The following is a 27405-nucleotide window of genomic DNA, read 5'->3' on the forward strand; positions in this document are numbered from 1 at the left end:
CCGCCCAGCGTTAACACCCCCTGTGACGTCAGACGAGTCCTCCCAATGCGGTGGCCGTGTGGATGGGCCGTGGCTGCGCCGTGGAGGGAAACGTGCACTCGTCCCGTGTGTTGTGTTAGTGTCTCACAAACCGTGGAGTGGCTGCGTGGATGCGTAGTGCAGCCCGAGCTCTTCACACACTGCTACAAACACACAAACACACAAACAAACAAACAAACAGGCAGACGGTTCCAGGAAGGGACGTGCAAGCATGCGTGAGCGTGTGTGCGTGCATTTGCAGATGTTTGGCGCTGTTGGAGGTTTTCGAGGAATTGGAAGTGCTGAGCTGCAGATGGAGCTGCTGGAACACTGACTGTCCGCTTTGTTGCGTGAAGGAATACACCCCCTCCTCTTTCGTCAAAGGATTCAGGGATAAAGTCACATCTCTCGCTCTCCATGGTGCTCGAAGGGTAAGAAGAAACATGTCCGTGCGTTGTTTATTCCCTGAAATCACCACATGCATCATGGACGCGCGCGTGCCTTTGTTGTCCCTCTGTGTGTTTATCAGCTTTGATAGAAAAACCACTCCTCTGCTGCTCAGCCCTTTAACTCGGTCCCATGTTAGAGTGGAGCAGTGTGTCATGGCAGATTGATGATGATGTCTTTGTGTGGGGATGTTCGGTGACTAACGCACTCCTGATCTGTGGCTCCTGTGTTAGCAGAAACATGGACGGGATCGGGAACACCATGCAGAAGAAGGCTGCAGAGCTGGAGCGGCTGGCCGAGGTGCTCGTCACCGGAGAACAGCTGAGGTAGGTCGGTTAGTCCTCCTGGACCCCTCCCGCTGACCTTGGGTGGTTCTGCAGCTCACACATTGCTTGGGACAAGCTGGTGTCTTCATGTCAAACACTTCAAACTGAGACACATGTGCAGCCACCTCGCACAGTTAGTGAAGTGATATTATTACTAATAATTACATTTGCTGGCCAACTCATGCATGTTTATCTGGCCCAGATCAGGATGATTGAGAACATGACAGTACATGCCACAGTCAATGAGAAAAGTGGGTGTTGTAATCATGTTTGCAGCGGGTCAGTGATCAGGCATGAAGCTCTTTCGTTGTAAACCACAGCTTCAGCCCCACTGCAGCATGCACAGCTCAAACCTCACTATAGCTTCACCCCTTCAACACACATTTTAGCCTGAGGTACTGTCGATTCTGCAGGATCCTCGGTGTTGAGGACCGAACACATGATTGATTGATGCTGCTCCAGTAATACATTGTCTTATTGAGCTGCACAGGGAACTATGAACCATCAAACCATATGTCATTGGATGTCCTGCCTGTTCATCTGTTTGGAAAATTTACTGCAATCCCAACAAAGTGTTGTTGCCTGTAGCCCGGTGGTGTTGACTGGCTCATGAATAGAGGCTCAGTAGCCAAAGCATGGCACCAATGCCTGGAATTTCAGCTCCCCCACTGAACTCTGAGGAAAACACAGATTTGTGTTTTGCAGCTGGTTGTGATAAAGTTGGAGTTGTTTTGAATTACACACTGTAACACCGACCTGCTCCAGAGAACCATAAAAGCAACACTAAAGTCATCACCTAGAGAAAACATTGTTTGTGTCTGGACATATTCTTCAGGGCACTGTGGCCTAGCCTGATGTGCGTTTCCTTATTTGTCACTGTGTACTGTGCGTGTGTGCGTGTGTGTGCGTGTGTGTGTGTGTGTGTGTGTGTGTGTGTGTGTCAGTTTCCCTGGCACAGCTGTATAAATGAGACTGCCAGCTGGCAGTATGGCTGGTGTCAGTGAACGAGGGGTTAGTTGGGGTGGTAGTCCCTGAGATCTGCTTTTCTGTGGGAAGGGACTCAAGATTGTGACATACAAGACTCGCTCTCTGTCCGTCTTCCTCTTCTGGAGACACAGCAGTCAGCGCCATAGCTTCGTTAGCCTCGATAGCAGCAGTTGTTCTGTCGGTTGGCCGGAAACTTGGGTCTAGACTGAAAAATATAAACAATAATTGATTGCCATGAAGATTGGTGCAGGTAGTCATGATCCCCAGACGATTAACCCTGTTGATATTTGAAGATCCCTTAAATTCCATTGAGCTCAATTTAGTTTATCTCAGACTTTATTTATTGACCAAATACCTGCCGGTTTAATGGCGTTCCCAACAGCCTCAGCTGTTCCTTGGTTTTATTGCTATTATCAAATGTGAGCATGCTCTATAAGAAAAGGGAACAAGCTAAATGGTAAATGTACTTAGTATCAGCAATATTAGCATACAGCTCAAAGCACCAACACACTTCAGTGGAGTCTCACAGATCATCTCGCACGGCTGTTGACCCTCACTGAACCTCCCTACCCTGGAAGGAGTTTTGTTAAAGACATTTTCAATGAGCAGAATCCCACTTTGAAATACTCATGTAGGTGGATGTGGGGACGAGGCTTTAGTCTTTGTACAGTGTGCACACACACAAACACAGGGCAGTTTAATGATTGATGCTCTCTCTCAGTGGTTTACCGTTTACCTTCCCTGATTTAGCTTTGTGCTTTGGCTTTGTTATGAATTTATTGTTCCAGATAATAATATTAAATGTCGGAGTGAGGAAGTCACAGTGGATTTAATTCTGTGAACAGCACTATTCATGATAACCGAATTAGGGTTGATATGAAATACAAGCAATGTGAAAACAAGTGTATCTAATCCACACCTTTGTTTGATCGTTCTATCACGAGTCCAGCTCATGGAACATGACTGACACAGTTCCTGGTACTGATAACAGTACATAAATAAAGAAATAAATCTTATCACCTATTTCAGCTCCATCAGGCTGATATCAGAGCACGTCTGTTTCAGGCACAGGGCTGGAGAAGTCAGCGATCGTGATACACAGACTTGTGCAGCTGCTGCAATAAGTCTTGTGACCAGTGTGTTGTGAATAGACAGTTTGTTGCACCACGTCTCACTGTGACAGAGAGTGAGGCATCCTGAATGTCTTCAGGCTGCAAGAGACTCATTCAGAAATTATCTCATCTGGCTTTGTTTGATCCAGTTGAAGAATTGTTAATACAGAGTCTGATCATTATGGATTTTCAATGCCAATGCTGATGAAGACAGTAAACATGTTTTATGCATATTCTTTTTTGCATTGAACGTCGACCACGGGTCTCACAACTAAGCCTCTTATGAGGAAACAACAAGATTGATGGTTTTGCTTCCAGCTCCATTTGAAACGATTTAAGGTTCGATTAGGACTGAAATCCTCTGAAGCCTTATACGCACAGAGGATGAGACCAGACCTGGTTTGAAGTCTGTAAACCTGTGCAGATGAGGTTGTTTGACCATTTCCAGTCTTGGTAGAACAGCGCACGGGTCTTACTGGGCCTGCCTGTCATCGCTAATCCAAAGTGATCCTTGCCAGCTGCACACAGACGCAGCATGGAGTGGGACCAGCGAGCTGCAGGAAGCATGGCGAAGAGTATGGTGGGCTGTTTCACAATTCCTCAGGTTCAGGGAGAGGTCACCCTTATGATGTGAAACTAGCATCTAGGACACAAATAGAAGTATGAGAGGTTTTTCAGGTCATCGTTATATAGTATCATTATAAATTCCTGGAGACAGTGCTTTAATACCATGAATTTCACCCAGAGCCTAGAGGACAGATTTACTCTGTCTAACCTCAGATGTCTGTTCAGATCAAGTTTTCTACTACAAGGATATCGTTTATCATACAGACTAATATGATGCAGGTTACAGAAATGAGAGCTGCCACCTATTTTAAAAGGTGACATATAACTCCTGTTCCATTGCCAGTTGAGGAGTTGGCCTTCCTGTTTTATCTGCCTGATGCGTCAAAGCTGGAATGGTGGTTTGATCATATGAGAGACCTATGGAGCCCAAATATCAAATGTGTGGCACCCTAATTAAGAGAGACATGGGCTAACAATGTTTTTTTTCTTTGTCTTATCTCCATTCATAGAAGTCACAAGGACATGGATCTCATATGATTGTAAAGCTCTTTCCCAGCACTATGCTTTCCCAAATAAAACATTATGCCTAAATCAGTTAAGGTTGAATTGCAAAAACAGAATTTAAAAGATTAACTTTTTCGACAAAGTTATTTTATAATGTCATCAAGATCTATAGAAATTTGGTCTTGGGTTCTTGAGTCATGCTGAAAATATAATTCATTTTAAGAAGTGGCATCACAATAGTAATTCTTAACAACATTATTGAACAGGTTAGATCAGCACATGCAGGCACATGCAGATTATGCACTACTTTACTGATGGGCTCCCAGCACCTATGTTAATGTGATGGGTATAAGTGTATGTTTTGTTTTTGGATTACACTGAAACAAACAAAACTAATACTGTAGGAGATGGTTGACAATATTCTACATTGTTGTTATTGTCAAAATAATCCTGCAAATGGGCAATCTATATTTGTTGTTGTCCAAAAACCATTAAACACATTAATGCCTGCACACACTGTCACTATGGGAGACATGTGACATCCCTCATCACAATGTACACACACATACTGCAGTTTATTTGCAGTCTATGCACCATACCACTGCACGTATACTCACTTAAATGTGTATTAATCCAAAACTAGAAATAAACCCCAACAAGTGCACTATCTGTAACTGCTCCAGGGACTTTTGCCAAAAACTACAGCACCCAGCGGTTTTAGGGAATATTTGGCCATTTTCAATAATAAAACTGTTTATTTGTGACCCGTTTTTTAAGAATGATTTCTTCTTTGGTTGTAATCGTCTCTTTGGGTTTGGTGACTATAAGTAAAGTTTTGAATAATGCTAGCAGTAATGCATTTAGCATGTAGCATAGTGAAAGCATAATGTTTCTGTGAAATTGCAGCTGTTCAGGAGCCTGAAAGGTTGTTCAAAAAGGACTTTCAAACCTATTTGTTGCAAATTTCTCGTAATCACAGTGATTATGTAAATGTGTCTTTTTTAAAGTTGTTTACTCATGCTACCCATTCACTACGTAATGTGTTGAGATTCTCATATGTGTCAGTAGTAGCCCTGCCTTACGGTGTCAAACCAAACCAATTGTCTAGTTTTTATTAATTGTGTTGCAGGATGCTCAAGAATCTTTTTTTCTCTCCTCTTCGTCTTGTTTACCGACCTCCAGGCTGCGGCTCCACGAGGCGAAGGTGATCAAGGATCGGCGGCACCACCTGCGAACTTACCCAAACTGCTTTGTGGCCAAGGAGCTCATCGACTGGCTGATGGAGCACAAGGAGGCCACAGATCGAGACACGGCCATCAAGATCATGCAGAAACTTTTAGACCAGAGCATCATTCACCATGGTAAGACTGAGCTTTTGTCTGTCTCTTTCTCTCTTAGGTTAACATATAATTAAGAAAACCCAAATACAACTAAATATATACAACCTGAATAAAAAAACCCAAATTAAATGTAAAAAACAAATGCACATATTTTCTGGATTTTTTATTATGAAAAATGTTTTTTCTTACCAGTAAACAAAAATGACGATGCAATATGTGTGGTAGAGGTTCGTTTTCTGGGCGTGCCTCTTAATGGATGATTCTGTCTCTCAGCCAATTTGGCTCTGACGCAGCGTCTCACTACCTGCTCCAGATTTGATCAGACTGTGAAGACAGAGACAGAGGGAGCCGGCTGACGTTCTCTCTAGCTGATCTTTAAACAGAGCAACTGTTAATGATTTTTTTCTGTTTGGGTTTTAATCAGTGCTTTATTAAAACATAATCAAAATTCTCAAGAGGCTTTAGCTTGTTCAATATTCCACCATCATAAATTAACCCGAGCACATACTGACTGAATTAGAATAAGCCCTGTAGCTGACAGTTAAATTAGATAAAGATCGATGGATTTAGCCATCAAGTAAATGTGCACCTTGAGTTTGACATGAAACAGGTTTGTATACTTTTGGAGTTTCTCCATGTTTGTAGTGATGATGTTTTGTCTTTATATAAATATTTGCCTGCATCAGAGTTTCAGGTTCATGTTAAACAGCTGGTAACAAACGTTCCTGTTCTGTTTTAGTAATTTGTCTCTACGGAGCACAACAGAGACCGCCCACTTTTAGAATGGCTCTGGCTCCAGAAGTAAATGAGTTAAGAAACGACGCATCCCACAAACCATTGTAAATTATCAATTTCCAACAGCTTTGAGCAAACATCTTCTTGCAGTATGTTAGAAAGATTTCCATGGTTACAGGGAGCTCCACCAATTAGAGACGTCATTATTACACCTGAGGATTGTGGGTAGTGTAGTACTTTTCCTTGACATTGAGAATAAAAAAAGTTTTCTTAGATTGCATTTGATATCATAAAGACTTGTGGCTTCTACAGGATCATAAAACATAGTTCACAATTTCTTTGCTTGTGGTAAATCTGATCATTTAAATCTCTTCAGAAAATGAACAGAATTTTTACCATTGGAACCATGCTGCCATGACGTCTATTCCTGCAGGTGATGAGACTTTATCTAACACAAGTAAAGACCTCTTTGATTTCTATGTGTGTGTTTTTTTTAGTGTGTGACGAGCACCGGGAGTTCAAAGACTTGAAGTTGTTTTACCGCTTCCGCAAGGACGATGGAACTTTCCCGTTGGACAGTGAAGCCAAGGTCTTCATGAGGGGCCAGAGGATATACGAAAAGTACGCACGCACATGCAAACACACCAATTCCTGTTCTTTATAGTGTGGCTGTAAAAGAAGGATTGTTTTTTTTCGTTCACCTCATTAGTGGAGAACTTTAAAGGAATAGTTTGGCATCTTAGAGGTGCGACAGTCAGTTTTGTAAAGAACCGCAGGCAGCAATTGGCTCCACATAACAGTAAAATCCTCAGGTCATTCATACAGTTTAGCTTTGAGCTTGTCTTTGTTTTACAGCTCAATGAAGTCATGTTGCAGGTTTTCAGACACATCAGCTGATTCCACATTTAACAACTTTTCAGCTTCTCCTTGTTTGCTTCCCGTTTTCTCAAACATCTCATGCAAATGCCTGAGGAGTTTTGCAAAAACTCAGCAGCATTGATAAATGTCACAGCAGGCGTTTGTTCTTGCAGAGTAAGAAAAAGCAGTGTTTGCACACAGTGCACAGTTTTACTTTGTCTGGTCATAGTAGCTCCGCAGCAGCAACGATGGACTCCTTAGCAAGTACTCCTTCTCGATGGAGCCTGGCTGGGAACCCAAACTTTACTTTATCCAAGAACATTTGTCATCACAATTCATCCAGTTTAGCTGCATGTTTCCAGCTCTAAAGAGTTTTGATGTTTACTCACTGTGAGCATGTCCCTTTAAACTGGCTTTTACTCCAACAGAAAAAAAAACCACACACAATAATTTGTCCACTTCTTTTGAATATTCGGCATCTAGTTTTCTTTTCTAGACAGTCACCATGATGCTTGTCAGCGATACAGCGACATGTGTGTTTGCTGTTCACCGTGACCATGACCTGACACACATACAGTACAGTCAGGGGGAACCACCTTGAAGGACACATTAGTCCACTATCTTATGTTATTTCAGCACAAGCAGCAAATGGCAAACAAGTATTTAAACAATGACAAAAATGGCAGGTTTTTTTCTCTGCATTTCTGAGGGGTTTTTTTCTTTTTCGTAAGCAGCCTTTAGTTGTAAGACGTTGAAGATTTTTAGCTTAGCATTAAGATTTTAATACATAACCTTATCTGGTGTGATGCAACCTATTGGAGCTGTTGATTCATAATTAAACAAATGAACTCCATAGTCTGTAAATACAGATGGACCACATGACGGCTCCCTAAAAGTGAAGCCAAAGTGTCTCTATCACCATCTGATGGCTGGCTGCAGTGTAGGTCCAAAACTTCACTCCTCTATGTTAGTGGATGGGGCGTGGATGAAACTAAAACATCAGCGCACACATCAAATAAACCTTTCTTCAAAGATGTTTTCTCTCATTTTAGGTAGTTCTAATCTCACTGTTGTTTGTACAAGTGTTCTTATTTCTGGTAAGTTTGGTTTTAATTAGTTATTTGATTTAATAAAAATGGGGTGAAACATCATGATTGATGCGCTTGTGTATCAACCAGACCTCACTACTGCCGCTCTGTCCCCTGTTCACTTCCAGTTGGCTCCAAATGTGCAAGATGGTGGCATTTGTATCTGGGATATTTTGGCTTCATTTCTGGATAGAAAGATAGATAATCAGTCTCCAATAATACAGAGTTGTATGATTAATACAATGCTTAAAAAACTATGATCAAGGATCTGTGTATTGTGTTATCTTTTTCATTCATCACTCCGTTCACCTAAATTACTCCACCCTCAACATTTTACTGTGATGCACTGATATAAACACTGATTCTTTGCTGGATTTGAAGCGTATATACTCAAAAATGCTACTTGTGAAACCTGCTGATGCGATGATCTGTGCACTATAGAAACATTATCTGATGCTGTTAAAACATTTTAAGGGTTTCATGGCCACTTGAAAACCTTCAGCACATACCACGCGTGTTTCCAGTCTCTGTTTCCCTTGGTGAGAATCACTGACATTCTGCATTCAGAAGTGATCTTGCATTACTTGCATACAAATTCGTTTTGTTAAGGTTAGAGTGCATCGTGTTGGACATAAATATTAGTTGAATTATGCATTATACTGCAGGAAGTGAAACATCAGGTTCTCAGAATCATTTTTAGAAGAGATACCACGCAACGTTTTTATTCAGAGATGGGCTCGATTAAGAGGAGAGCAGAGGACACGGCTAATGGGAATGTTTTTGTTTGTCATCACCTTTCTACCACTTATACTGTTTTTTTCCAATAGTGATGAGACTAATTGTTACTATAGAAACGCCAAAGTCTTCCTCTGTGTGTCTCATCTTCCCCATCTGGTGCTATATTAGTGGTATATATACAATTTTTAACACACACACACACACACACACACACAGCATTCCTCTCAGTGGAGTCACAAGGGTGAAATCAACAGACTTTTGGACCCCATTGTTCATGTTGACACACTTTCATAAACAAAGATCTATTTTTCATGTATTTTTCTCTGACAACACACACACACACACACACACACACACACACACACACACACACACACACACAAAAGCACATATAAGCACGCAGCAGTTGCATAAGAGGAAGAAATAGTCCAAGGGGAGACATCTGTCGTTTCTCAAAGCTGTGTTTATGTAATCACCATGGTGCAGCCCAGGACACACACACACACACACACACACACACACACACACACACACACACACACACACACACACACACACACACACACACACACACACACACACACACACACACACACACACACACACATCCCTCAAGCATGCTCTGGTGGTTGCTTGCTTGTGAATAGAGTTGCTTGACAATTACAACTATGGCACAAGAAATATGAAAAAACAACCATCTCTTGTGCCTTAATGCAAGGGATAAATAAGCCTCTAGGATGAATGATGTTTCATAGATCAATGTACGATGTGGTTCTTTACTGAGAGGTTTGCACAGATTCAACAAAATTTCAACTCTTCTAAAATGAATAAAATTGACAAACCATTCCCAATAGTATGCTCATACTCTGCTCTTTGTGTAGTCTGGAGTTTTATGGTATGAGATAAATACGGGTGGCACCTTTAATCTTTTTACACTTACTTGTGACTTGGATCTTAGGATGGTGATTTTGGTCTGTCTGTCATTCTGCAAGTTTTCACTTATTCTGTGAAATATCTTTATCCAGACATTCCTGGTTACCAGAGGATGAATCCTAATGCCTTCATGGGCTCTGGTGCCACAATAAGGTTCAAATTTTCAACATAACAACTAACGACTAGTTTAGTCAGCATGATCAACAAATTGTAACACCAGAACTTTTTTGGGAAGTATTTAATATCCTTGTTGTCATTGTTTTTTTCTGCCATACATTCTTTGCTTGTTGACAAAAGTATATGTGAAAGTTTGAGGTTTAGATCCTTTTTGACATGTATAATCTAAACTGGAATATAACAGGCTTGGGAAGGAGCTGTGGTTTCACTCATAACACAAACATGCTCTGCAGTAGCTGGTGTCGCAGGACAACACAGTATGGTCAGGTTGTTTTGAGAATTCTGGTTTGGCTCTAGTAACTTTGTGCACAAATGCAATAACATGTTATCATACACACAGGTCTGCAGACTTGTTAGAATGAACGACTACATACTGAACAAACTCTGATCATATACCCTACTGCTGATTGTCAAAACAACATACACAATATCCAGTAAACAAACCAGAGGAAGATATTTCAAACTGTTGTTTTGACAGCAGTTTGCAGACAACAGGGAAGGACAATGTCTCTTATTGTGGTTGAAATGCATATACATGATGCTTGATGCTCATATTGAATTATCAAATGAAAAAGGACCTTTTTAATGAAGTAGTGTATAGAATCTAAACACTCTATTTAATATTTATTTATATGGTGTGGATTCACAGAGCACATTAACAACTATAGTGTTTTTTGTTCAGCTGTGACATTACTCAAAGGCACCTCGACCCTAGCAATTACTTTTTGTCCTCTTCTTTTTCCAAAGTGAAATTGAATATGATTTAAAATTAGTTTTTTCCAAGTCATTCCAAAGTTTTCTTTAATCACTTCAGGCACATATCGTACACCACCATCTTCCTACAGCCTGTATTCTAAGTTTTATTTACACTACTCGCTGAACGACTTCACAAGTTCAAGAACAAGCTCTGCAGGTGCTTCTCTCATGTCTCTTGTGAACGCCTTAACTGTTTGTGCATCCACATTTGCTGCATCATTGAGTACTTCAGAGTGTGTGACAGAGACAGACAATGCTGCTTATGGATTGCATGAGCCTTTTCAATGCTTTGTTTACAACAACAAAGAATCCGTCTATCAACAGCACATTTGAAAGGACCATACTGTTGTTTTTGCTTGTTCTAGCTGCAAATTCTATTCTAACTTTCTTCTTTGCAGACGTCCGTCATGCTTTCATACATAGATGGTACATAAATTCTGCTACATCAAGACAGAGCAACACAATCTTTCATTTCTAAACATAACATTGGTTCATCTTGGTTCCCAGAGCAAAACGGTAAAAGATGATTCTGTGTCACTGCACATTTACGTGAACTTACAACAGATCATCGCTGGCTTATCACAACAGCTGCTCTCTGTGCTCCAGAGAAGATCCTCACGCTTCCACATGAGTTACTGATTAGACCACGACCGATCGGTCGGCCGATAAAAATGGTCGATATGAGCTTACACATTTTGTTATCAGCGTGTATGTTTGCCAATGTAAGCTGACGTGAACATTATTATTTCACAGTATATACAATGCAGAATAGATTTGAATTTATGTTTGCATTTAAATGAAAAAAAAAGCTTAAGTTAAAGAAACATTTATGACAGGCACTAGTTCTTATGTGTAACTATACTTTTGTATGAAGACCAGCATACAGGATAGTTATAAAAGGAAACTGTACAATAAAGGCATCTGAACATAACATTTTTTCAGTATAGATTAAAATATAATCTATGCAGTGATAGAAGTACAGGAATGTTATCATTTATGTGTTGTTCGATTTGCTTGCTGTTCCGAGTCTTAATTGTCTAATGTGTTAGAGCTAAACATGATATGAGAAAGGTCAATAAAGGCTCAAGACCTTTTACACTACATGAAGCCGGGTATTTAATCTAACAGAAATCCTCAAAGTATAGGAGTCATTTAGCTGTGAAGTTTCCTCAGAGCAGCTGAGAAGTGCTGGTGAAGTGGGAACATGTTTTTGCATATTTAAACATTCACTTTTGTTTTTCCTCACATTTTTAACATTTTCCCTCAAAACATCAACCAGCACTGAGGCCAAATCCACAGGAGAATCACCATAAACATCAAATGCAGTGAACATTAGAACCACACTTTGCCTTAGTAAACATTACAACTGTGGTTACTACTCAAAAGCAAATTAACATTTATTTTACATTGGGGACATTTTAGTTTGGGCTCTTAATGTGTTGTTTATTCACTCTTTGAAATGAATGAGAGAAAAGAGGGTTGTTTGAAACTGGATTTCCTTCTCTTCAGCTACACTCAGAAATCACTTAGGTTCTGTCGTAAATAATTAAAAGTAAAACCTGAGAAAAAATGTACTTTCATCTCTCTCCATTTAAACCTCTGTATCAGGTCGGATGCCTCTAAACATATATTTTTTAGAGCTTCTAACAAATGCATCTTCTGACTGAATATTGACTTTGACATTCAACTAATTAACCCTCTTAATAGCTGTTTTCCCTGAAATGTCCAAATGGTATGAGTACTTTGTTATACTTTGACTTGCTCCAGGAGCCCCCCTCAAATAAGCATTGAAATCAGAATTTTATAAAGGGCATGTGGCTGTAAAAGGGTCAACAGTGTCCCACCTTTATGCAAGACTGAGTGTGAGTGCAGGGAAAAATCCTGGTTATCTTACAGCCATGTTTCAGTGGACACCACTCTGGCTGAGTTACATATGCTGACTGAACAACTATCTAAACGAACTAAATCCAGGTCATGGCAGCTCCCGTCATGAGCCGTGTACATTGTGTATATACGGTCTCTGTATTACTATATGTAAAATTAAAGGTGCCACTCCCTTTGAGCTAACATAACGTGATCTGTTGAATCAACATGTTGAACTGGATTAAATGGCATTATGTACGCAGGCAGGTCTTATGAAGCACTATTATCCTTCAACAGTTTGTATTATGATGTGTGCTGCCAATGTGGGTGGTCACACATGTCCCACTAAACTTAATGGTCAATCAAGATTTGACATCTGAACAAGGCTTGTGTTCTGGAGTGTGTTGACTTGAAGGACTTAAGCAGACCTGTGTGTGGAGCTGGGATCATTTATCTTAAACACTGCATGGTTTAATCTGGTGGCCTCATCTCGGAGCTAAAATTTGAAGAATATGGTGTCACGTTGGGAGCAAGTTTAATGAGGGTATAATTCTTCTCCTGACATTTGCTTTCTCTGGATCATCAGTCACAGTTTAATAGACCACACTGAGACAGGCTAAAAAAAAACCGCAGGCTTTGAAGAGAAGAGTTATTTTAAAGGATGCTCCTGATTTAGGTTTCTTTGTGGAAGCAGAAGCTGTTCTCCAGGGGCACTAATGGTTTTTGCTGTTATAAAACAACATGTTGAATGTTCTCTCCAGAACTGTATAAACGATAGAGAAACTCATGGACTCTCCGTGGCACAGTGACCTCTCCTGCTGCATACACGGCCATTAAGTCAGTAAATGGGTTAGCTATATGCACACATATCCTATTTATATTTTTCTGATTATGGATACAAATAACAATGATGGCTATTCATTTGAAAACAAAAGGAAATAGTTCCCTGTTTTGACTTTTTCACTTTTTATCCTACATCACTGACTTTCTCCTATATGCTCACATCATAATTTCTATACACACGCAAGACGTTGTCAAACATAAATACTGTGGATCAGTATTAGCTACTTACACTGCAGGTCCTTGTCACCTGTTGGCCTTCTTAGGTGAGTAGATCGATGTCTAAGCCATGTTGGCTTCTTAGCATGAAGATCGGCTAACAGTTAGCCTTCTCAAGGTCGTGTTATAATCTTACAATCTTCCATTTGAACATAAAAAACTTAAAATTTCCACAAGAGTTATTTTGCTTTGCTGCAAAACTTTGGTAGGGAAACTTAAAATAAATGTTTTTGTTTTTTCAGTGACACAAGTTATGTGCCAGAATATTTTTTGGGTCTGAAGTGACCTTAGGATCTTACGGTTCTTCAGAAATGCTGGTAAGCAGATTTTGTTACTTGTAGAACAGGTTAGTTACGTCCCCCTGCCTCACATAACACACAAGTCTGGTATCAAACTTTTCATCTAACTCTCAGCAAGAACATGGACAAATTTCCAAATATGTTAAACTATATGTTGGTCATCGATCACGTCACCTCTTCACTGGGGAGTCATATTTACCTGTTGATGTGGGAGAAAGGTTTTAAAGACAGAGAGCACATTCTGTTCTTGCCTACTGAGGCTGGAGGTGGTTAAAGGTTCGCAGCCAGGAGCCTCAAGCCCTATATGATGGTTCCAAATGTTGTAAAAGTTCAATGTCCTCATCTGCTTTACTTTTTTACATCATTCCAAGTCAGAAAATGTTCCAAGCTGTACCACCAATATGTGCTCTGCCTCTGTTACACTGTGAGGTGTGTCGATTTGATCGTGAATGATTTATAGCCTTTAAAAAAGAGTGTGGGAACATCATTTGTCCCAAAATGGTACAGTTCAATGCCAGCACATGTCTAGACATATACCACAGAAAACTTGTTCCTTATGAGCACTGCAGGGCTCTTTCTGTTAAGTTCAGGTGACAGTGTGTATTTTAACATTTCATGTTTGTACTTGTCTGTTGATATATAGAGCATTTAAAAATGACACACGTGAGGCAATGTAAAACTGTATTGACTCACATCCACAAAGTCAAACGTCCATTGATTGCCAGTGAAGCAGATCTTGAAGATTTCGTTTGATGTAGTTACCTTGTCATCATGCAAGACTGATCTGTAGCTTCGACGCATTCTTTTCTGGGAATAACATCAATTTAGTTTTAAGATTAACTCTAAGTGACTCTGCTTATACAGTATGTGGCTTAAGTGCAAATCCAGACTGTGTTACAGTGCTGTGTTTGTGCATTTTGATTGTGCAGATTACATAGTGGAGAAATGGGCAGAGCTGCTGGTTTGGAAAAGTTTCCCTGGTGGAAAGTTTCTTTTAAAAATAACTCTTTTACAATATACATAAAAGAAAATTGGATAATTAAACAGTACTATAGTGTTTTATTTTACTCTACGGCTAATACTTATAAATGTTGCAGCATTTCTGTGAGCTCACATTTCCTGACAGGAGAGTATGCACTCTGTATAACACTGGTATAGTACATCAGCCACACCTGTCGTTACAATGGAGGCTTTAACCAGAGCTGCAAAATCAGTTCTGTAAAATTTCTTTCTTGATACAGTCAAGAACAAAATACTGCGCTAAATATCTTGAAAAAGTATTGAAAATCATTTGGATTACTTTGATTTTCAATGCAATGTTGTTAAGTTATACATAATCAAAGTAATGAAAGTTTCTCTTCTTCTCTCCACAGGCTGATGAACACAGAGAACAACCTCTTGCAGACGAGAGAGGAGGAGGGCGGGGCGTTCGAGCGGACGCTGGTGGCCTCTGAGTTCATTGATTGGCTGCTGCAGGAGGGCGAGATGGCCACCAGGGATGAGGCGGAGCAGCTCGGACGGAGGCTTCTTGAACATGGCATCATTCAGCACGGTGAGGAAGACATGTTGACTGTTCAAACTGTCTGAAGCCTGACCACTGAAAACTGTCACTCATATGTTTTTAATGACATGTGTTTTTGTCTTTTTTTTTCTTCTTTTTTCTATTTTGTTATATAGTTTTCTTCTGTTAAAGTTCTGCAAAGTTAAAAAAACCCATAGTCTCCCCTACTGAAAATACTGCTCCTGAAACGCCTCTTCCGATATTTCCTATACACATTTGTAGCAGTTGACCAATCAAAACAAAGTGGGTTAGCTGGCCAATCAGAGGAGAGTGGGCTTTATCAGTGGGGGGGCTTAAAGAGGCCTTAAACAGACAGAGGCTGAAAAGAGGAACTGCAGCTATGGACAGTATGAGGGAAGTGATGTGTTTTCTGGACATTATAGCGTGTAAACCTCAAGTAACAACCCACATTGTAATTATGAAACCTGAATATGAGAATCATCCGTCTCCTTTAAAGGCTCAGTGTGTAAAATGTATGAGGATCTGTGACAATCAGTGGGAGTAAAGCTAGCAGTGCCTGTATCTCACCTCGACTTGATGCTGTCACAGATATCTACTCTGCAGTATGGAGACTGTTTCTGATACAGCTCCTCTCTAATCCGGGGACTTTGCCGTTTATAGCGCTGCTTTGCTTTGCTCTTTTTGGGTCATGTAATCTGATAACTGCTTTAGACATATAATATGATTACAGCCCTATCTGCACACTGAAACAACTCATTTAATACAGTCTGTCAAAGTCCTGTAGGGTTCAGTTCGAGTTTTCCTGCAGTTTCCAGCTGTAGTGTCATAAATATGTGTAGATAGATCTATGGTGGAGTCTGGTTGTGGTTTTCTTGCACACAACCTCACACATCAAAAACAAAACTGGGTTAATATAGCCCAGGGAAACTGGAAGCTTTAAAAATGGAAACTTTCAAAGTACAGCGCCCATTCTTGTCCTCTCCTAAATCTCATTAGAGCTCACCTTGGGCCCCCAGCCTTTCTGAACTGACCCACATTATATCTCACTCTGCGATTGGGGTCTCTCTTTAAGTCTCCTGTCGCTGACCTGAGTTGGCTTAGGGATACGAGTTATAGAATTTCACTGAGTAATAAACATGAGGAAAATGTGACCTGAATGTCACAGGATCCTGGAGTTCAGCAGGAGCCAGGGCTATCATGTTATCTGTGACCATATGACAGGATGGTTTTCCTTCAAACCGTCAAATGTGTTTGAGTGTTTTTGCCTCCTGCGATGGCAGTGCACCGTGTTCACGACACTTCTCATGTTTGACATTTTGTTCGGCGCTTGGCCTGGGTCCTGAATGAGTTTCTGTTGTGTCACCACATGACCTGAAATTTGATTATATGTTGCTGTCTGGGGTTCACACCCATGTATGATTTAATTAGACACACATGAGCACAGTACACATATACATTAAAATAAAAACATATTCAGTAGAGTGCACACATCCACCAAGGCCTAATAGTCCCCTTAATTATTTTCCCCATAAAGAATAATGAATTATTCCTGAGAAATTGGAGAAAATGAAATTAAATCAATTCCTGGATCTGCCCCTTTGTCCGGATCCACTCCAAAATCCATTGAGTTCAATGAGGGAATCATTTCTTCCCTCTCTCCCTCGTCTGCTCCTGCTTCTCTTCCTCCCTTCGCCTGATCGCCCCTCGTCACTCAGTGGGCCCATCTGCTGTCTCTCACTTCCTGTCTTAAGGGCTGTAATAGAGCCGAGCATCTCCAGGGAACTAGGAATGTAGTGTTGTTCAACACACACACAAACACACACACTGCAGAGCTGTGTGTTGTTGCTTCACTTAGTTAATGTAATACAGAGCTTGATCTGCTTCCTGCTGGCCTTAGAGGCTTCATGGTGTCACCCTCCCAGTTGAAATAACTGCATTATGATATATGATATACTACACAGAGTGTCACACATGCTTTTGTAACAGTAGGTAGGATAATTAAAAATAATTTAGTTTAATAGATATTGTGTTTGCACGCTCAGCTCCCTTGAGAATCACATTAAAAAGAGACGAGAGAAAGAGATGACGGACCAGTCTGAATTCCTGCTCGGCTGTTGGCCGCGGCCACACATTCACACATGTGACGTATAGGGGGACAGGTCTGGATGGATCCTCATTGTGTTTGGTTTGTGTGTTTTCTGTGGGACAGCATGGCAGTTGTTTTCCTGCATTGTGCAGCTGAGTCCCACACAAAGACATAGACTGTACGTTGCAGATAATGCCCAAAGGCAAATCAAGAATGGGTGGTGGGGAGGTGGTGAGAGGAAGGTTGCCGTGGCAAAGGCATTCGGCCAACAGCATGCTGGGTAAGGCTTCATAAATCTCAAACTGAGACTGCAGGTGTCAAGTTTAAGTCAGTTTAAACTGAATTAGAGAAAAACCTAGAAGTCTTTGTTGACAATAGCCTTATATCCATATCACATTTGACCTGACTTTGAAGCCAGTGTGTTTCTATGCAGTTAAATTAAAAGGAAGCCAAAAGACCATACAGTAGAAGTAGACTAAATTACTTTTTGGCATAATGTGTTCTTGTAGTTTTAGGTATATTGTTGACCAGCCACAGATTGACCACCGCTGTCAACTCTTGTGTCTCAAGTAGTAAAATATAGATCATTTTTAGTTTATTTTTTATTTTCTTTTGAGGTTAAAGTGTAAGTTTTGAATAAATTAGTAACACATTCATCCCTTTTTCAAAATGGAAAGTCATGAAGTATAAACCGCACTATAGCTCAGTTCAATACACTATACAGTTTTTTTCTCCGACTGTCTTGCATCACCTATGTTTCGGACTTAATTACTATTCTCTGCTAATACAAACATTCACACTTGACATTCATGTGACGTCAAGATGATTGTTTACACTTGGTCTCATGTGACTCCAATGACGTAAATGACTGTCGCTACAAGTGCCAGGAGCACACACACCCTCAGAGGTTAAATACCGGGGACTTCCCATCAGTCACTCAAATGTCAAGTTCTACTGCCCTCGATCCAACTCCTCTTGAATAACCGTGACCTGGATGACTGAGAGTCTTTACCGACACTGTAAACGGTATATCTCACCCTGTATCTTCGCATTTTACCATCCAAAAGTAAATCTTTTACATTTAAATCTAAAAAAAACCTAACAAAATAAGAGCATGGTGTGGAATTAAGTTTTACTTTGACAAGCTTATTGATTTTAATAAACGTGTACTCTGGCAACTCTCTGGTTCCACTGCTCTGATCTATCCCGCTGAGATGACCCAGGTCAGTTCTCTCTGTGGTTTGTTTGTTTAACACAGGTGATCTCAGCTCTGTGGAAGTTTGTTTAGTGCTGCTCACGTAGGTTCAGCCGACCTGTGGGGAAAAAAATCACAATGTCTCTTAGTTATTGAAATATCACTCACAACAAATAAAACACGCCAGAGTAAGACTGTTCATGTTTTAATGATTGAAATGTCAATTCATTATCTCATGACTTCCATCCCTTTATCTTTTGCATACTTTCTGAAAGAGGAGATTAAATTATTCCCCATCTTTATCAAAACTTATTCTATCCATGTCCATTCTGTTTGTCATCTAGTCACCAACAAGCATCACTTTGCCGACGGGCCCCTCCTCTACCAGTTCAGGATGAATTTCCGGCGACGGCGGCGACTCCTCGAGCTCCTTCACGAGCGCAGCCGCAGCATTCCCGAGAGCCACGACAGCCCCTTCTGTCTCCGCAAGCAGAACTCAGATGGAGGCAACACCAGCTTCCTCTCAGGTGAACACTGCACCACGCAGACATGGAAAGTAACTGTACAATCACTACACACACATGTTCAACACTGTATCATAGTGTATTACACCAAATAGTCCTAAGACTCAGTATGAACTCTGTTGAACTCCATGAACCTGTCCTTAAATTTAAACCTGACCAACATCTTCAGATTGAACTTTAAACTCTATTTTGCTGATTATTTGTTTCAAGCAAAAATGGTAAAACATAAAGTTTAACATCTCTTCAGTCTCCAGCTCCTCACGAGAGGTTTTGCTGCTTTTCTTCATCATACATCATTTTAGTTTAAGACTCTTGGTCAGACAGAGCAAAGAGAACTTTCAATGAGGTGCTGTTGTTTTGTATTTTCATGTTTAGTGAATCAGTTTTCTTTTCTTTGCCCAAATTATGTAATCAAACAATCCCCTTGGCTGGTTGCTTTTTCTTTATCACATGCTCACTCACAGTCACGTTAACTGCTGTGCTTGGAGCCATGGTGAAAAGTTGCATGAAATAATAAGTAGGAAAGTTGTCTTTGTAACTGCAGCTCAACTTGGGATTTTATTTTGGTTGATTCCTCTTGGATCAGACTTCAGCACTTCAGATATACATGTATGTCTTTGTGGAGGTCTGTGACAGTGGAAACCACAAGCTTTTCTCTTTTGAATGTAATAAAGTCCACTCACAAGAGAAACACAAATTACTCCGAGACGTTGCATCAAGTGCCAATAATCAGCAGACAAATAAGATCCCAAGGGAAATCTTTGGCTTAAAATAAAAAAAATTCCAACCAAAAGAGTTTATTTTAACTATTCTCGCTTATCCAACTTAGCTGTACACTGTTTTCCCTTCTAGTTCTTTCCTCACTCTGCTGTTTATGTTCTAGTCCAACATCTCTCCGTCTCCTTCTGTCTCAGTGAGTCCCACCAAAGAGATAAAGGTGATGGTCGGAGTCCGCCGGAGCAGCATGAGCAGCAGCTGTGGCAGCAGCGGTTATTACAGCAGCAGCCCTACGCTCAGCAGCAGTCCACCTGTTCTCTGCAACCCCAAATCTGGTACGACAACACACACACACACATACACACACACATAGAGTCTAGTTTGAAGAGCATAGAAGTACTACAAGTACATCTTCAGGTGCTTTGTCTTATTTGATTTGTTGGCGTACATATAAACCTGTATTCAATGACTGAATCTGTTCAGGAAACTTCAATGATTTCAAGGTCGGAAATTCTCTAACTAGTGTCACAAGCCAGAAGCTTTGTTAATTTAGATGTTTGGTTGAAAACAAGAATGTCTGAAAGAGTACGCTGAGGATGATTACTTCAATTTTACCGTCATTATTAATACATAGGCACTGTACAGACTTTGATAGTAAAATATTTGTTTCAAGATTGGAATAATGTGGTTTGGTGTCTTTTCTTGGGTTTGGTTTGATGTTGTCCCTTTTGCCTTTGGCCCCCAAAGTCAGGGTTATAGCAGAAATGACCAATCTCACCTCCTGCCATTCATTCCATCACAAACTTTAAATTCACAACTTGTAAAAATAAATATTGACGAGAGTTAAGTAGACTTCATGTTTACTACAGAGGAAGACAGACATGTGCTGCACGTGGGAGGTGATAATCATGAACATCATTTGGAGATAATGCATGGAAATCTGAATGAAGAAGTGATGCCTTTCTCTCTCTCTGTGTGTGTGTGTGTTTGTTTGTGTGTGTTTGTGTGTGTGTGTGTTTTTCTTTCTCTACTGTGAGAGGTTTCCTTTACTGTGTCTAATCTGAGCTGAGACCTTCACAGGAGTCTCTTTGTACCAGCGGAGCTTCCTCCACCAGCATGCGCTCTCACACACACACACCATACACAATGAACAGGAAAAGGAAGGCACACTCCAATTTGAACACACTCACATGTGCACACACACACACACACTTCCCCTCTGCTTCGTATTAACCTTAGTACTTACTACTTAGGATTCCAAAAATAAGAAGCATTCACATTAGTCAGTACAAAGGTTTCCCAATGAATGAGGAGCTTTGTATCTCATGTTATATCTGGTTTGAATATATAAAATGTTTAAAAATAAGATGTTGGCTTTTGATATGAGGTCAAAGTGGCAGATAAGGTAATAAACATGTGGTGTATATCATCAGATCAGTATTTCCACAAGGACATTAAGAAATATGCCCAGATCAAAATAATTTGTTTATTTCATATCACTTTCTTTTATCAGATCAGAATTAAGTACTACACAGACCACAAGTGGTTCATTGAGGACATAAACTGAGGCCATAGGCTTTTATAAAGGCTGTGTCCTTAGGTTTGAATCCAATTTAGGCCTTTCTAGCATTTTAAGGTTAAACAAGGCTCCTTCACAAATACTCCCACTGAATGAGGTCTTTAGTTTATTCATCACAAATCTGGTCGTTCACTGTTTTTAAAAATGGGTGACGCATCTAAGCTTCCTCGGGTATGAACGCTGCCATCTTGCGCATTTGGAGTCAGAGCCTGCTCTGTCACGATCCAGGTATGGAGCCACGGTATCAAGGCCCCGCCAACTCAAGCACTCAGCCAAGCAGGAGTCAGTCTCAGCCATCACTCATGACTTTTCATCATGTTTATATAGAGCATATAACTATTTAAAAGAATGATGATATAAGATATATAAGATGATAAGAAGTATACCAAAAATGACAGAAAACAACTTTATATGTACTTTGACTTTTTACTTTGGTCTATGTCCCATCCACTAACTTGGAGGAGGCAAGATTTATGACCTATACTGAAGCCAGACACAGGGAGGCAACTGAGGAACTTTGGCCTCACTTTTAGAGAGCTGTCACGTTGTCCATCTTTATATAATCTATGATTCAACATGGTCTCAGTCAGAATGTGCTTGTTGGACATCAAACTCTGCTGCAGAGTATTAACTTCATCCAATAGCATCTGTCCTCACAACTCATCCAGCTTCTCTGCATGTTCACAGCTGTACTGATGCTGAGTTTGTACTTTTTCCTCACTGTGACCTGTGAACTAGGCACACTTGTCTTTTACTTAAAAATCATAGTTGTTTGTCCATTTCAGTTTGTAAGGTGCCCACATTTACTTTTCTTGTCAGTCACAACATGATGCTTATCAGCAATGACACATAAAAGCTATGTGTGCATTTACCCTGACCTTGACCTGACAGGCATACAGCCAGGAGGAACCACCCTGAAGGACAAAGTCTACTATTTCATATTATTTTCTTTCATCAAAGAAAAATAAATGATCGTCGTCATGAGCTTTTTTTTGTACTTCTGAGTTCCTGTTTTAATTTATTAATGACCTAGACACTGTTTTAAAAATATTGATAACAAATGGTACATACAGAAATATGGATTCATTTTTCATTTCCATTTCACATGTTCTAGAGAGAAAGTAAACATGAGTTATTTTGAAGAGGCACACGTCCAGGGAAATCCCGTGTTGGGTCATAATGAAGTGAGTTATGGTTATTGGAAGTTGGAGGAGGGGAGGGGGAGTTATATTTTTCAGGAAGCAGCAAGCCCCCAGGCCCTTTAGCATGTGCAACTTCTACACACAAACACAGACCCACACATACACACAGACATACAACAATATTATCTTTGTGTTTAAATATGTGCTGTAACCATGTGTCTACCTGCCTACATATGTTATATATGTGGTCTTGTCTGATTATGTCGTATCAATTTCACGTCTAACATTTTCAGACTGTCTGATACGCTTCTCCACTCTAGTTTGTTTTTGAACAGGTTTTTCTAGTTACAATGTGAATTCACCCTCCACATTCAAGTGATTGTTTAAATCGTGAATAGAAATTGACAGCCCTGATACACACATCGGTCATGCATTTCTTGCCACTAATGCAACCTGTGTGTGTGTGTGCGCTTTTCCCAACAGTTCTGAAGAGACAAGTGAGTCCGGAGGAACTGCAGACGCCAGGAGGACGTTTTCTAAAGAAGACATTCACAGTAGGACAGACACATGCACATACACACACACGCACACATTAAATACAGTAACACGTCATTTCACTGTGTTCTTATTGCTCCTCAGATTGTAGGCGATGCTGTGGGCTGGGGCTTTGTGGTGCGAGGCAGCAAACCCTGTCACATCCAGGCAGTGGACCCCGGTGGACCTGCAGCTGCAGCTGGCATGAAGGTAACACAGTGAGAGAATCATAGAGGCTGTTTGAAACTCACCGAGCTCCCATCCGTTCATCTATGTGATAAAGGAATGAACAAAAGAAAGGAGGGTTGTTGATATAGCTTGAAGTTAAGAAGAAGGACGGATATAGATACACAGATCAAATATATCATATAATAAGTGGAGATCCTATTTTTTGGTTGGTGTCTTGGCTGCAAAGATGCATGTGTGCATTGAATGGGAAATTCCTCATTTTCATTTCACTGTAGGGGTTTTCGTCTGGTATGTGCATGTTCTTCCACCATACCCTCTTAAACTAGTCATTATCTGCTCTTCAAAAACATGTCTATATGTCCCCAAGACAACTTGATGAAAAGCTGCATGAGAGAAGCTGTAAAAGCACAAAAAGTGAGAAGTCAGAAGGGGAAATAAGTCAGGAAGGAAGAAAACAGGGAAACTGTGGTTTTGCTGCCACAGCTGGCATTAAGGTATGAAAGGAGAGTTGGAGCAAGGAATCCTGGGAATGCAGAGCGTAGCGACTTTAACCACAACATAGAGAGGGAGGAGAGAGCAGGGACTGAATGAAAGGAGCAGCAGGAGCCAGGAAGAGGAGCAAAGAAGCATGTGACTTAGAGGGGAAAATCAGAAGCACATAAACAGCTGACTGTGTTTAATTGATCATTAAAGCATTGTTTAGTGCTGCTGGATGCTTTCCTCGGGCATTTAAAATGGCTTTCAGGATAATAATCTATGATACGTGTCTCCAATGACTTTGTCTTTGAGTTTAGAAAGGGAATTACAAGGTGCTTAAACGTTTTCTAAACACAGTGTGTAATTATTAAGCTCAAGCTGAAAAATACTGCAAAGATGCTGCTGTCTTCTCTATATGACAATGTCAAAATCACATTTTGAAGGGTATTTTTTTTATCCCCTGTTTATTCAAGAGTGTGGTTTTTCAGTTTGAGAGCAGGACTTGATGATTTCATGTTTAGATATTGTAATACTTTCACTCAAAACCCTGCGCTTGTACTTAAATAGCCCCTGCTTGTGCTTAGATTTCTCTCAACAATGGCAGGACAATTTTGTCCCCACTACACCTTAATTTCTATTGGTTGGGCAATTATCCACAGACTTGTTGCACAAAAACAATCCACGAGCAGAGGAGAAATTTGAGAGCGGGCACACAGAAGCAGCGTGAGCACGAGAGGAGCTGAAGCTGCAGCTTAATATCTGATACCCACTTAATATCTGAGTGCAAGTGTGAGCACAAGCAGAGCAAATGTAAGCACAGGTAGGGGTTATTTGAGTGCAAGTGCAGGGGTTTGTGTAGAAGCTTTACAAAATATGAATGTTACATTGCATTTCATTTAGACGATTTAATCCAAAGCGACTCACAATAAGTGCATTCAACCACGAGGGTACAAACCCAGAACAACAAGGATCAAGTAGAGAACAAAGTGCTACATGTAAGTGCCATCTAAGTGCACCAATTATTTTATTTATTTATTTATTTTTATCCAAGGTGTAGTTGGGAGAGATGTGTCTTTAGTCTGCGGCAGAAGATGTGTAGACTTTCTGCTGTCCTCATGTAAATGGAGAGCTCGTTCCACCATTTAGGAGCCAGGACAGCAAACAGTCATGAATGTGAAATCATTGAGTCCTAAAAGACCTCGCTCTCGAACAAAGAGGAAATAGAGAGGATGTGAACCTCAGAGTTAGGTCAGAGAGAAGACACATTAGCTGAGGAGTGAAGAGTGGAGGAGGAGGAGGAGGAGGCAGAGCTCCAGTATTAGCACTGAAAGAGGAAACAGTCAGAAATAATATCACTTCTGCCCTGGTTACTGTTAACCGTTTTTTTTTTTTTACCATGGAAACACCTTTCCTGAGTCACAGTCAGTTATAAAAGCGTGCACCCTCGTAAAGTGTGTGTTTATGTCTTAGTGTGTGCAATTAACTGTCTCGCACTGTGTGACCTGTGTATGTGTTTACCATGAGGACATCATACAACAGTTCATTTCAATTTAATGGTGTTGTTTGTTTTTTTTAGAGTAAGATGTAACATTATCTTTATGTGCAGACCAAAATATATAAGCATGAGGGCTGTTAAAAAGAGAAATAAGCAGGAACCAGAGGACTGGGTTTGACGTATCATCATCATTATTCCAGATTAAACTGTAAGCATGTAGCAGTGTGTGCAGGTTCATTTCACTGCCTGCAGCTCCTACAACGTGAGTCTTGTTCTCACCTGACGACTTTGATTTACGTGTAATTAAGCAGTAAACATCTCAGTTGGGGAAATGCCTCTTGGCACCACAGTCCATGCAACAGGCCAAGGAAGAAGCCGGTTACACCCGCTGAACTCAGAGGGCTGGTGGCATCACCAGGCTCCTCTCGTTTCTCATCAAACACTCAGCCCCCCCCCCCTGCTACACACAGACACATACATCAGCATTGTCTGAACATAATGGATTCCAGCACTTATGTAACTGTCTAATACACCGCTCTTAGAACCACTTCTAATGCCCTTTCACAAGGCAGCCGGTAGAGCAGGGTGTGTGCGTTTGTCTCACTTTGTGTCCATTTGTGCGTTCTGTACTGTGAATGTTTGCACCATGTCAATGTAATTATCAGTCCCTTTCTCGATTTAAATGATTTTGGACGTTTAAAGATTAGAAGATTTCAAGTTCAAAAGATTTCAAGTTCAGACAAATCAGGAATTTTTTTGGAATATCGTTTACATTCAGGACCTTTAATTCCTTCTTTGATTATATTGATTTTGCTGAAAACACAATTATGACCCGTCGAGACTGCACAAAATAACTTCCTTGCTGAGATGCTCCTTGTCCTCTCTGAGAAGTTGCCAGGCAACCAGTGGACTCCAGGAAGTCGCTGCTCCTGGCCCAAAAAAAATACCGTTCTCTGTCTTTTTTTAAATGTCTGTCACATTAAACAAACAAGATACAGTGAGTTAATTAGCGAGCTTGACACCAAACAGGCAGGGTGTGGATTCACCCAAAAAAATAAATATATATATTTTTCACGTATTTACTGGAGATAAGAATGTAAACACATGGCAAATGTAAATAGAATATACAAATACAAATGTAAATCTGAATAAATATGACCATGCAACATTAAATACTGCCCCCTCTGCTCCTGTAACTGTTTGGCTACCCTCAGATTAAACCCTACAATGTCCAGTTTTATGAATCGATTTTACTCTTAAATGTGAAAGTTGAACCACACTGAAAACACTGAAGCCTGCATCTCCACTGAGCCTGGTATTTTGCCCACTTACCTTTGGAAAGAGGCAGGGAAACTATTTCCTGCTGTTTCCAATCTTCATGCAAAGCAAAGCTAAGCTACCATCTCCTGACTTAACAAGCAGACACGATCTGTGACATCGACTTTCTTATTTCATTCTCAGCTACAAAACAAATGCACGTACAAATTTTCAAACTATTTTCTTTAAGCACCAAATGAAGCTGGGAACCTTCCAGCATGTGGTTCCTCAAGGGGAATGTTCTCAAGCACAGCCTCGGAGGGTTTTTAAAGCTCGACCAACGTCTACATTACAGCTCACAGTCATCACTGCATGTCCGTCGAGTGTCTCTGCGTGGCCTCGGCACATGTGAATGTTTATTGTCCCTCCATGTCCTCTCTCTATGTTGGTTTCTCGCTCCTTTCCTTTCTCCGTGTGGGAGAGATCTTTTTTATTTTTAACCCTCTGAGTGCGAGGAGCCATTCAGTCCAGCTGGGCCCCAGCCAAGAGCAACAACCCCACCGCCTGAAAGAAGAGACGCATCAGTGGGAGAGAAAGAGGGGGAGGGTGTCAAGAGGGAGTTTAGCAGCTTGAAAGGAAAGGTAGAACCGAGAGAGAGAGAGAGAGAGAGAGAGAGAGAGAGAAATGAATCGCAGTAGAGAAAAAGCGAGGGCATGACGGACAGTCTTTTTGACGTATGTGAAGCAGTGTGATGTATCAGCAGAGGTTTAGATGTGATTACAGTGAGAGGCTGAAATTCCTCTGCAGCACAGGATTAACAGTCTGGACTTTTTTTTCCCTTTCTCCTTCCCTCTATCACTCTTAATCTGTCTTTCCACTTA

General features: G+C 40.6%; 1 protein-coding gene across 2 annotated transcripts in view; it reads left to right on the forward strand.

Moving 5' to 3' along the window:
* The first annotated feature begins 30 nt into the window (after positions 1–30).
* deptor (DEP domain containing MTOR-interacting protein) overlaps positions 31–27405 on the forward strand; it is a 32526-nt gene continuing 5151 nt past the window's right edge. The window contains exons 1-9 of one of the 2 annotated variants that reach the window (XM_020091409.2): positions 31–449; positions 702–791; positions 5144–5322; positions 6534–6657; positions 15181–15359; positions 18955–19137; positions 20049–20186; positions 23056–23126; positions 23212–23316. In XM_020091409.2, coding sequence (XP_019946968.1) covers positions 436–449; positions 702–791; positions 5144–5322; positions 6534–6657; positions 15181–15359; positions 18955–19137; positions 20049–20186; positions 23056–23126; positions 23212–23316 — 1083 coding nt within the window. In that variant the 5' untranslated portion in view covers positions 31–435. Of the gene's footprint in view, positions 450–698; positions 792–5143; positions 5323–6533; positions 6658–15180; positions 15360–18954; positions 19138–20048; positions 20187–23055; positions 23127–23211; positions 23317–27405 lie in introns of both variants that reach the window. The other variant, XM_020091408.2, reaches the window with a different exon arrangement.

This window comes from Paralichthys olivaceus, chromosome 13 (assembly GCF_024713975.1).
Source record: "Paralichthys olivaceus isolate ysfri-2021 chromosome 13, ASM2471397v2, whole genome shotgun sequence".
NCBI lineage: Eukaryota > Metazoa > Chordata > Actinopteri > Pleuronectiformes > Paralichthyidae > Paralichthys > Paralichthys olivaceus.